General features: G+C 40.8%; 1 protein-coding gene across 4 annotated transcripts in view; it reads right to left on the bottom strand.

The window, feature by feature from the left end:
• SMARCA2 (SWI/SNF related BAF chromatin remodeling complex subunit ATPase 2) overlaps positions 1-13,346 on the bottom strand; it is a 188,022-nt gene that overhangs the window by 65,176 nt on the left and 109,500 nt on the right. For all 4 annotated transcript variants that reach the window (XM_074953295.1, XM_074953297.1, XM_074953298.1 and 1 more), the window contains 2 exons: positions 10,125-10,288; positions 5,377-5,604 (listed from right to left, as the gene is read on the bottom strand). In XM_074953295.1, coding sequence (XP_074809396.1) covers positions 5,377-5,604; positions 10,125-10,288 — 392 coding nt within the window. The remainder of the gene's footprint in view (positions 1-5,376; positions 5,605-10,124; positions 10,289-13,346) is intronic.

Raw genomic sequence — 13,346 nt, 5'->3', positions numbered from 1 at the left:
CACTCAAATACATTAAGAAATTGCTTGGTATTTGCATTTTATTAAGTCTGCAGATCCATATCTGCAAGACAAAATGGTTCTGGTGTTAACTATCATCTATATGCAAGACTTCCCCCCCCCCCCCTTTTGTAGTCTCTGTTGAAATAGGAAAATGTCTTTTTTTAATTAAATGTTTCTAGGTAGTTCTAATGGGAGATATGGTGACAGGACAGCGCATGTTGCCCAGTAGCTTCCATTCTCACCTCAGTTTCAGTCACTCATAACTTTCCAAAACTTTAATCTTTTGGTCTGAAATTCTCCATGCTTATTCTCTTCATAAAGGGAACTGTTAGTGGAAAGTCTGAGCAATTTGGGTGGCGGAGGAAGGGGGAGAGAAGAGATGTTTGAGAGTTGGAAAAAAAAATAAAAATCACAAAACGCAAAACAAAAACCCAACCATACACACAAACGAAGCCCTACGTTAAGAGAAATATAAAGTTGCATAGTTAAGCACTCAAACTCAGGATCTACCAAAGACAACCCGTAACTCTGCTTCCACATGTATATGTTACAATAGTTTTGAATTCTACAATGACATACTATTTCTCAAAGTTTTGTTCAATTTTATTGTAGTTCCTCCCGCCATGTCCACAGATATACAGAACCACAAGATGGTCCAGGTATATTCTGTGTATGACAGAAAGAGAATCCATGAAAGTGATTTATATGAGAAGTATACAGTAAATGGTACTTATCCAACATATGCTGCATTTTGCTGGAAGTTTTCCAAGGATAAGATGTTCAATGCCCTGTTTCTAGGAATTCCCAGACTACATCTCAGCTAGGCTCCAGTCCTGCCAACACTTAGGCATGTGTGTAATTTTATGCATGGGAGGAGTGCCACTGAGTTTAATATATTTCAGACCATGAAAGTTGTTGTATGAATATATTTAGTAATTTTTGAGAAACAGTATGTGATCGTATAATTCAAGTCCATACTTAAATGAATATGCACAAGTGGCAGACTAAGTTGTGTACATAAACTTCAGCATTTCCTGACTTTTGAGTGTTTAATGACACAACCTTATGTTCACTCGATATATTTTTATGGTAGCATATTGGGAATGGTCCTTGTTAAAATTTGATTAAATACAGTTAAGATCAATATTTTAAAAGATTACACACTGACTGAGAAATGCAGGAAGTTTAATGCTTGCTGTGACATAAGCCAATTCATTATGCCACGGTATTGACTTTGGGGGGCGGTCTGAGATTTGTACTCACAAGGAAACATTCAGTACCAGACTAAAAGGAGAAAAAGTTAAAGTTGATGTCCTACCCAAATGTTATTTTCTAAATCAGTGGTTTTCAATCTTTTTTCATTTGTAGACCCCTAAAGAAATTTCAGCTGGAGGTACAGACCCTTTGGAAATTCAACCTGTGGTCCACAGACCCCTACCATAGAAGTCTTAGTCTGAAAACTGACCTGACAGAATTTAACTATAAATGTTGCACATGCTTCGCATAGTGTTTGATGCAGTGTGAGAAAGGGCACTAAGCTGGGACTGTAGTTTGGGCTCTTATTAAAACATCCATTCCCTGTACATTTTCCAGATATTATAGTAACAGTGTGGCAGGACGGCATCCACAGAGCATGCCTTCTCATAGCGTAGCATAGCATAGCATAGCATAGCCTTGCAGCCATGCCAACCTCAGTGTCCTCTTGCTTTTCCCAAATAACTTGTTTAAACGCTTTTGGCTGCAAACTAGTATTTCCCTTCCTAGGGTCCCATTCACTGAGACTTTATAAATATACAGTTTCCTTTGGCCCCTGGGGCCCAAACCCTCCTCCCCCATTAAGATATTCCACAGCCCTCCCTTCTGGGGCTGTACAATGTTTCAAGCCAGCTTCCCCAGCCCACAGTACCCAGGTTCCAGCTCTGCTTCCTGGAGCTTCTCTTCTCTCTCTCCCCCAGAGTCAACTAACAGCTGGGTTTTTAGCATGTCCAGGAGGTAGCTCCCTGATCACCACCTAGCCACCATTCACCAGCTTGTCTGTTGATCCCTTAAACACCTATTCCCATGTCAGGGAACAGGATGGACTAGTCCTGACCCCCTTATTCTTTAAAGGGGCCAGACTATATTTTGTTACATCAGATTATCATTTTCCTTCTTAATTATGTTAATACAAGGAAAGACAATTTACTGTTCTGCCCCCCACTTCACCTTCTTTTTTAATTGTGAATTGATCTGAACTATTCATTCAAGTATTTTTCTCATTATGATAATATACATATCTACATTATGGACTCAGGTAACTACTTCTCAGTCAGTTCTTTTTCTAAGGCTTCCATGAAGCTAGACTGCCATGCTGACACATTTTACAGTGTGTATGCACGCTAACTGCATTTGTCTAAGATTTCTGTTTATGTGCCAGATGCCTAACCCTGAGGGACTGGCAGCTGGTGTGTACCTCACTCTTTTAATACTAATGCCTAACAGCTGCAGGTTCCCTGGTCAAAGTGATTATTAATAAAATCAGAATCCAGAAGAACTTCTTTACAGAAAGGGAATCATAATTTAGAACAAAATAAAACAGAAAGAATATGCGGAGGTAAGTTTGCAAAAAAGAGTCCACGAGGCAGATGCTCAGCTGGTTTAAATTGTCATAGCTCTATTGAAGCTAACGAAATTATGACAGTTTACACCAGCTGAGGATATGCCCCCATATGTATCAGATGTTTGGTTACAGTGAAGCACATTAGGTTTAAAGTCTGTATGCGCAACTGCTATAGCAGTTATTTAACTGAACATGACTGTTTTCCAGCCTCCTTCTCCTATGGGTGCGGTCTTTAAAAGTTTATCCTGCAAGACAAACTCATTGCATAAGCAACATCATAACATAATGATATTGTTCTGGGCCCAAACAATATTTTGTGAGATTACTAGGTTTGCCCATCCACCACAAAAATAATTTCAACTGAAATTGCAATTCAATTTTTATCCCTCTAATTTTTATTCATAGGCAGCAAGAAAAAGCCTAAGAAAGGGGAAGGTTGGATAATCTTACAAAATTCACTTGAGGGAAGTCTTTGGCATGAGTTGTCAATGAGCAATTTTAATAAAGATTTCAGGCTACCCAGTTATGTTCTAGAGATTCTAGATAACTCAACAAAATACTCTAGAAACACAGTTGCAATCTTCATATCTGTAACTACATTGTCAATAAACTAGATTATTTAAAAAAATCCATCAAAATTATATAACCTAGCCAAGCATAGTCTTGTGAATGAACTTCTCTACAATTTCATCTCTCTTTTGGCTTTAGATCAATTGGTTCAAACAGTAAATTACATGCCAGTAAATCTGAAACTGAATACAACCTCACAGCAAGACTGACTTTACTGACCTCACGATACTGTCTATAACCCAACATAAGCAGAGCTCAAGAAGTTCCAGCCTCCGCGCTGTCAGACTGGGTTTCCTACCACAGTACTTTACAAACCTCAATTTTACTATTAAGCTTACCCGCTTTTTGCGTAATATTAAAAACAGTTGCAAATAACAGGTTAATAGTTGCTGTTGCGTGACATGTGAGAGGTTATCATAATGAGAAAATATATGTATTGTGGGATGGTTAAAAAGTTAACACATGCGCGCGCGCGCGCGCACACACACACACACACACACACACACACACACACACAACTCCTACTGACTTTTGTCTCGAATTTCAGAATTAGTAAGGACTTTAGAATCAGACCCTTTATGGATGGGAACCGGCACACTGGTGGATTACTAGTTACTAGAATCATTTTCTGTTAGTAAAAGGAAGTAAGTGTAGCAAAACCAGAAGATATATAGTATCTTCACACAACAACATATTAGTTAGATCATTTTTAAAACAAGTTATTAATTGTTGAATGTCATTTTCTTGTACTAGTTAGGGTCATCCGTCAAAGGAAGCATGTCCAGGAACCCTGAACGTTAGCTATGCAGCCAAACCCAAACCCCAGCTATAAGATTTCTATTGATTTCAATCTACTCTACTCATATTAGTTTTAGCTTCTTTGGTGGATGCTGTTGACTGGGTGACTACTATATTGTTACTTCACTGTGAGTTAAACCAAACTATACTTGCACTGTTGAGTTAAAATAGAAAACAAAGGATTATTAATCAAAACAGTGTCGTTGTGTGCAACCCCTTTCATATTCGTTATGAAATCAGTTTGACGACAACCCCCACAAAAAACCTACTCCCACTTAATGACATACTAGCCTTGTCTAAGTGGTATATAATCAATGTACCATTGATAACAGTTTATTAAACAAAGTCTAATTATTCAAGAAGTAATTTCCCTGACCTTTGAGAAACCATGAGGCCTCCTGGAGAACCATACTTGCATGTTAATGAAAGCATAGACTACAGGAGATGCTCTTTACTCAAGTACAACCCATACTCAGACGCTAGTAAGAATATTTAAAGGGACAGTCTAGGCTTTTAGAGCCCTACAGTCTCTGACCATGTAGGAGGTTGTTATTGGTTTTTGGTGGTGAAGAAGTCACTGCAGAATGGAATTATTTGAAAAAGTGTCACAGATCTAGTATTTGTACAGAGTTCTGTTAGTGTGTCCTGTGGTTACTAACCTACTTAAAGGGAAGGGCGGAATAAGGTTTCCTCCATTCTTTTGCCACAATTCAAAAGGGGGTGAGGTGAGGGCAGAGGCAACTTTCTTCTAATTTACTATTACACTTCTATCAATTAAAAGTAAAGTTTTGGAAGCTTTTTGCAGCAACCTATTGGCCCTGGGGAAGGCACCGCTGACAAGGAAATTTACAAAATGCTCTGGAATACAGAAGCTTCAATGTGACAAGGTATCACACTCTATTGCCCTGCAGAAAGAAGGAGAGCTATTCTGCTGGCTCACCCTGGAAACACATGAAGGTAGGGTTTGTTAATTCTGTTCAGGAACATAGGAGACAAGCAGGTATGGGCAGAGGCAGGGTCCTGGATTCAAGAACATGCAAAGCTGCCAGGTGTTCAGCACTTTTGAAAATCAGGCTATTTAGGCACATAACTATGGATTTAGGAGCCTCACCTTAGACACCTACATTTGAAAAGCGTAGCCTGTAGTTATAGGGTGTCTACTTCCCCAACTTCATAAAGGAGGGGAATTAATGTAAGTTACAACCTAATTCTGAATTGAGGTGCTCTGATTAGCATTATAGGTACCCATGTGATAATATGACCACCCAAATGCAGTACTGGGAAGCCAAATTTGCAAACTGGGCCTGGTTTCTTTGAACATGCCTCATATTCTTATATCCTAGCCAATTTACTTTGAAAACAACCTCTCCTCTTTTTTGAGCACTTAAACAATATTCCAAGTACATTACCTCATTTTCTTCTTCATGTTCCAATATAGCCTGTAGGAAAGCCCTCCGTTCATGGCTTGAAGATTTTTGATCGAACATGCCGGCTTGAATAACTTTCTGATCCACATTCAGTTTATACTTGGCAGCAGCAAGTATCTTCTCCTCCACACTGTTTACAGTGCACAGCCTCAGGACTCGAACCTCATTCTGCTGACCAATTCGGTGAGCTCTGTCTTGTGCCTGCAAATCCTGTTTGAGAAAAATACACTGCGTTATGTACAGTGCCTTTGTCTGCTATGCAAACCAGCTGTCTGGTCAGAGAAAACTATTATCTTTAAAAATATCTATAAGAATAAAATACATTAGTAGAAATGGGTCTGAACCAAAATCCTGAACTGAACAACGCTTTACCTGCCCCAAATTTTGGGTGCAAAAATGAGGGCAGAAGGGTGAGAGAGTGAAATCCAGGCATGAATGTTATACCTTTAGAGAGAATATTGTTGAGACAACAGTATGGGCACTGATAAACAAACACAGTGATGACTAAAGTAGTGCAGTGGCTTAGGCCACCAGTCTTTTACCTTTGGAAATCTGGGTTCAAATTGTCTACATTTGGACTCAAGTGACATGAATTTCATGGTCTAATATTAGTTTTTAGTAGACATTTGTCAGCATCTCTAAAGTAGCCTTTTGATGGGCACTAGTCCCAGTCCCCGAGAGAACACAGCAGGTCAAGCGTAGAGGTTAATTTTATTTATTTAGAATTCTATTAAGATACTGCAATCCTATCAGCTTTCCAGAAGTCATAATCTTACTATAGCAGAGTCAGATACAAACAATATTAATGGAGGGCAGTTAATCTAAAAGTGCAAGCATTGTACTATCACAATGTCGTGTTATTTTACATGAAGTAGGCCTCTTAAAATAAGGATTAAAAGTTTTTTTTAAAACCAGCCTGTTTCAATCCAGCTGTTCGGGATTGCAATCACAAAGCCCTGCCTAGACATTTTTTGCTCTGGGCACTTTAAAATTAATAGAATGTTTTGAATTAAAAGCATATTTGCAGCCAGCAGCGGATAAAAGTGAACATAAAGTCACAGTATGAACACATCCATGCAATTCATTTATAGACTGGGGATGTCAAAAAGAGGAAAGTGAAAGCTTCCATTCCTACAAGTGCTATGCCTGGCTCTAACAAATATTATTAGTATCTTTCTTTTAGCACATGCCTCATTAAAGTTAACATATTGCTTCCATCGCCAAGAGAAAAACAGAAATTGAATGCAATCACAATTTATCAGTTTGTTTACTTGGCATTCCAGCAAAATAATATTTACTGTTTGTGCATATTGCTACCTGGGTGCTGCACATACAGTGAACTGTACTATAAATGTCACACAACTAACCCAATGGAAATGTGAAACAAGAGAAAGGTACATTTTGCATTGCTTTCAGAAACCCCAAACCAACACACACAAGCTATGGATTGTTCCAAGTTCCTATTCAGGATCTTGATGTCTCTGATCATCCTAATCTTTGTGCATTTGTGATAGTGCTGTTTTAAAGTTTTAAATAAATAAAATCTTTTCAGCCTCTCTCAGGGAATCCCTCCACTTAGTTCAGCATGGGGCACTTCACTAGCTAGCTGTACATGTTATGAAAGTATAAATATAGGCTTGTGATTCCATTCATATATAGCCTCTACTTTTAAAAAATGTGTCACTAAGAGACAAGCACAGAACATACTTGCTTCTACCTGCTTTTTCGGCCACCACGAGGTATGAATTTGAACATCCTCTATCTGTACTCACTACTACCATCTCTAGTTACTATGGCCACCTGTGACAGGATATATAAACCCCACACCGATGAGGAAGGTGCCAGATAGGCACTGTGTGCAGGGCTAGTCCCACCGCTCTGGCCACATCAATCACGTATGGTAGGGAGGCGGACTTTAAAAAGGAGGAAACTGCAGTCAACTGGGAAGAGAGATCATCCTGAGCAGGAGACTTCAGGAGCAAATCCTGGAGCCATGGGGGAACTCCCATCCAGGAGGAGATCTCCACCCCGACCCTACCCTGGGAGTTCACCGCACTCCCCGTAAGCCTGACAAAGTGAGCCCGATTCAGCAGCCCAGCCAGAATGACTTCTCAAAAACCGCTGTGCAGATGGCCTCTGAAGAAAGAAGGTACTGCTGGCCTTTTTTCCCCTTTGAGGGGCTCTGGGAAGAAGTTATTCTCAGGTGGGCTGGATATTTAACTTTCCTTTTGATCCCCTATAAGAAGGGACTGAAGAAGGTCCACAAAGGGAAGGGTCTCTGTTGCAAGATATAAGGAACTGGGGCCTGTGTATAAGCCACCTGGAGTAAATAACTGGGCATGACCAGGGTCTCCCGCCATCTGGGAGAAAAACGTAAGAGGAATCTTTTACACCACCCTTATTATGAATCTGCAAAATTGCTGTGAAAGTATTGCAATTAGCCTCTTGACAGAGGGAATGCCTTGTACCACTCTACTGCCACACTTCTAGTTGTTTAAAAGACCAGGATTCATGTGCTCCAAAGGCAGAAATTTACTAGCTCCCTGACTAAGAGAATGAGATAGCTACACTGTGGGAGTAGGAGACAGAATCCACAGAGCTCTGACATGGGGGGCTCCCTGGCAGATGGAAAAAACCATATCACTTTACTGATTTAAAACAAATCATTATTTACAGGTAGTAGTTTGGTGACTGATTCTTTACCAAAGTGGCATTTGGAGGTACAGAGCCTATTTGTTTCACAATCAAATTTCCCAAATCAAAAGCAGGAAGCCTGCTAAACAACCAGTGGGGCCCCCGGATGATCGAGATACTAAAGGAGCACTTAAAGATGATAAAGTCATTGCAGAGAAACTAAATGAATTATTTGCTTCAGTCTTCATGGCCGACGATGTTAGAGAGATTCCCAAATTTGAGCCGTCCTTTGCAGGTGGCAAATCTGAGGAATTGTCACAGACTGAAGTGTCATTAAAGGAGGTTTCGGAATTAACTGATAAACTTAACAGTAACAAGTCACTGGACCAGATGGCATTCACCCAAGAGTTCTGAAAGAACTCAAATGTGAAATTGCAGAACTATTAACTATGGTTTGTAACCTGTCCTTTAAATCAGCTTCTCTACCCAATGACTGGAAGATAGCTAACGTAACACCAATATTTAAAAAGGGCTCTAGAGGTGATCCCGGCAATTACAGACCGGTAAGTCTAACTTCAGTACCAGGCAAATTAGTTGAAACAATAGTTAAGAATAAAATTGTCAGACACATAGAAGAACATAATTTGTTGGGCAAAAGTCAACATGGTTTCTGTAAAGGGAAATCATGTCTTACTAATCTAGTAGAGTTCTTTGAAGGGGTCAACAAACATGTGGACAAGGGGGATCCAGTGGACATAGTGTACTTAGATTTCCAGAAAGCCTTTGACAAGGTCCCTCACCAAAGGCTCTTACGTAAATTAAGTTGCCATGGGATAAGAGGGAAGATCCTTTCATGGATTGAGAGCTGGTTAAAAGACAGGGAACAAAGGGTAGGAATAAATGGTAAATTTTCAGAATGGAAAGGGGTAACTAGTGGTGTTCCCCAAGGGTCAGTCCTAGGACCAATCCTATTCAACTTATTCATAAATGATCTGGAGAAAGGGGTAAACAGTGAGGTGGCAAAGTTTGCAGATGATACTAAATTGCTCAAGATGGTTAAGACCAAAGCAGACTGTGAAGAAGTTCAAAAAGATCACACAAAACTAAGTGATTGGGCAACAAAACAGCAAATTTAAATTTAATGGCATTAGAAAAGGTTCAGAGAAGGGCAACTAAGATGATTAAGGGTTTGGAACGGGTCCCATATGAGGAGAGATTAAAGAGGCTAGGACTTTTCAGCCTGGAAAAGAGGAGACTAAGGGGGGATATGATAGAGCAGTGGTCCCCAACCTTTCTGTGGGAATAGCATATTCCTATTCCCAGAAGACTGTGGTGGGTGCCAAACACCCCGCCGCCAAAATGCCACCAAGAAGCGGCAGCGGCAAGAAGTGCCGCCGCCAAAATGCCGCTGAGAAATGGCAATGCTTCTCGGCAGGCGGGCAGTTCTCCTGCGGCCACGGTCAGCAGTGGCCTTTTGGCAGCGCGGTGTCCTGCGGGCGCACACAACTGCCCCAGCAGGCGCCATTGTGCCCACGGGCACTGCGTTGGGGACCCTTGTGATAGAGGTATATAAAATCATGAGTGGTGTGGAGAAAGTGAATAAGGAAAAGTTATTTACTTCTTCCCATAATATAAGAACTAGGGGCCACAAATGAAATTAATGGGCAGAAGGTTTAAATAAATAAAAGGAAGTTCTTCTTCACACAGCACACAGTCAACCCGTGGAACTCCTTGCCTGAGGAGGTTGTGAAGGCTACGACTATAACAGGATTTAAAAGAGAACTAGATAAATTCATGGAGGTTAAGTCCATTAATGGCTATTAGCTAGGATGGGTAAGGGATGGTGTCCCTAGCCTCTGTTTGTCAGAGGGTGGAGCTGGATGGCAGGAGAGAGATCACTTGATCATTACCCGTTAGGTTCACTCCATCTGGGGCACCTGGCATTGGCCACTGTCGGTAGACAGGATACTGGGCTGGATGGACCTTTGGTCTGACCCAGTATGGCCATTCTTATGTTCTTATGTAAAACAGGAAGCCTCAAAAGCATTTCCAATTCTCTTTGTACACTGCGTCATTGATAAGTAAATAAAAATAACCTGGTGAGGATTCCAATCACTGTCAAAGATAATGACAGTGTCAGCAGCCTGAAGATTCAGGCCGAGGCCTCCCGCCCTTGTGCTCAACAAGAAGATAAAGTACTGTGACCCAGGCTCATTGAACTTCTTCAGCAGAGCAGCCCGATCCTCTGATTTTGTTGTACCTGAAAAGATATGCAAAGAAATCCCATGACACAGATCTTGTACAGAAGTAATCCGCAAAAGACACAAGCTGATGAGGAAGCATGTGGAGGCAAACCACTTCACTTGTCCTCAGCCATCCCACCTTCACTTCACATTGTGTAGACTCATTACTGCACACGTGCACTTTGGCCAGCTGTGTAAGTGCTAGACTACTGGACAAAGGTTTCCACAAATAAGCAGTGAATCTAACTATACAATACATTTCAAAAGGAAGCTTCAACCAATCAGCCAGCATTTCATGGCTATGATAAACATAAATATACATATACAAAATCATACATATTTATCTGTCCTCCCTCTACCACACTCTTTATACATTGCTCAGCTTAGGTTGTAAGCTCTTTGGGACACCTCTATGTTTTCTACAATGCCTAGTACAATGGAGCCCTGATTTTGATTGAGGCCCTCTGGACATTATTAGAATCTGAATATTAAATAACCATATGAATGCATAAACATATTTATACTAACAATCTCACCGTTTGCCTCAAAACCAAACTAATACCTGAGGTTTACTAATATTTAAATTTCAAGGTGTAAAGCAACAGTGCACAATGGGATGAAAATTAACCCATGACCAAAGGCCTATATGAAATCCCATGTGCCACTTAAGTGCTTAGCATGCATATACTAAGGTGAATTTCACCAAGCCAAAGTAAATCTTGCGACCACTTTGTATGTTCAATAAGCTTCACTCTTGGTTTTATGCCTGTACATCTCTCTCTGTGCCTGAAACCAAAGAGAGAGGAGGAGATTTTTATTTAGTTATCCAATACACACACATGAAGAGGAGAAAATCTGTCCCTCGTAAAGTCACAAACTGTTGACCAAAAACATTTGTCATAAAGAAACACAACGTGGATGTGAAGAAGGTGATACAGGAAGAGCCGGGGGGAAGGAGAGAAAGATGAGATTTACTTTTGAACCATATTTCAGCCTGCAAGAATTTTTTTGCCATGAAACTGAAAATGAAGGAAAACTGGAGTTTATAACAACATTAAAAAAAACGAGGAGTACTTATGGCACCTTAGAGACTAACAAATTTATTTGGGCATAAGCTTTCGTGGGCTAGAACTCACCTCATCGGATGCATGCAGTGGAAAATACAGTAGGAAGATATATACACACAGAGAACATGAAAAAATGGGTGTTGCCATACCAACTGTAACGGGACCAATCAATTAAGGTGAGCTATTATTAGCAGGAGGGAAAAAAACCTTTTGTAGCGATAATCAGGATGGCCCATTTCAAACAGTTGACAAGAAGGTGTGAGTAACAGTAGGGGGAAAAAATTAGCATGGGGAAATAGTTTTTACTTTGTGTAATGACCCATCCAAACCAGTCAGAGAACACTTCAACCTCTCCAGTCACTCAATTTCAGATATAAAAGTCAATTCTCCAACAAAAAAACTTCAAAAACAGACTCCAACAAGAAACTGCAGAATTGGAATTAATTTGCAAACTGGACACCATTAAATTAGGCTTGAATAAAGACAGCCATTCCCCAGAACAGCCAGAAGGAAGCACCACCTGCGGTGAGTGAGTATCCCGTGACACTGTCATTTTGAGGGATGCTGGTGTATAGGGAGGTGACATCCATAATGGCAAGGAAGGTGTTATGAGGGAGGTTGTTCACATTGCCAGGTTTCTGGAGGAAGTTGGTTATGTCCTGGAGGAAGCTGGCCCTTATTCTGGTGAGTGTTTTGAGAGGGTTTTCTATGAGATATTCCTTCAGTAAGAATGCCATGGCCAGATATAGGGTAAGGCTACGATTTAGTCACAGGTATTTTTAGTAAAAGTCACGGACCAGTCACGGGCAATACACAAAAATTCACAGGCTGTGACCGGTCTATGACTTTTACTATAAATACCCCTGACTAAATCTTAAGGGGGGGGGGGGGGGTTGCTGCTGCGGGGGCGGGAAGAAGTGGAGGGGTCGCTGCTGGGGTGGGGGGGGGGAAGCATCCTGGGGGGCTGCTACTGTCGGGGTGGGGGTAGCCATGGCACCAGCTGCACTGGCCACCTGGGGACCGCTGGCGGTGGCTGCACCGGCCACCAAGGCACTGAAAGGTCCCTTAGAATGTGTGCGCTAAACAACCTGTTCTGCCTCGTATTTAGCTGTGACACTTTAAGTACCCTTCCCAGACCTGAAGAAGAGTTCTGTGTAGCTCTAAAGCTTGTCTCTTTCACCAACAGAAGTTGGTGTAATAAAAGATGTTACCTCTCCCACCTTGTCTCTCTAATATGCTGTCTACCACTCTGCAAAATGACAGGAATAAGAGGTACTTACACATGTATGTATTTTCAGCAACATTCTAGCATAAGGAAGGATTAATTCTAAAGTAATTAGTATACAGTGATGTAAAGTGTCACAGCTAAGTCTGCTGTCTTGGATGCCCACAGTATTTTGCTGGGTTTTATTATGTCAAAGATAAAACTGAAGTCAATTGCATAGAGAAAGGATAGTCGTGTAGTTAAAGCACAGAACGGAGTATTGTTCCCAGCTTTGCCCCAGATTTCCTCTGATGCATTCGGCAAGTCAACTTTTGTGCCTCAATTTCCCTATCTGTACAACCAGATAACATTTTCTTACCCAGCAGGGTATCTTGAGGCTATGTTCATTAATGTATCATTAGATGGAAAGTACTAAAGAAGTGCTTGGAATTAATAATACTTACCCCACTTGAGGGATGAAAACCTCTGAATCAACTTAAAATTTGATAATGTGAGTACCCAAAAGTAACTTGAGCATTGTTGGCATTGTTCGTTATATTTTCCTATAATTGCTATCTTTCTATGGATATTTTATTTGACTTGAACACACTGTCCCATTAAATATTAGAGACACAAAATGGGTGAGGTAATCATTCGTTGGAATGGTGAGAAGAACAAAAGATACTACATATCACCCATCCACTCTCTAAATCCTGGGCCCAACATGGCTACAACACTGCATTAAATATTGTCACATTTGACACTGGAAGTAAGGAAGAGCCAACGCTCAACTTGTTAGTAAGA

This window comes from Natator depressus, chromosome 5 (genome assembly GCF_965152275.1).
Source record: "Natator depressus isolate rNatDep1 chromosome 5, rNatDep2.hap1, whole genome shotgun sequence".
NCBI classification, from domain to species: Eukaryota; Metazoa; Chordata; order Testudines; family Cheloniidae; genus Natator; species Natator depressus.
The sequence above is the reverse complement of the archived record's forward strand: the minus strand, read 5'-3'. Positions and strand labels throughout refer to the sequence as shown.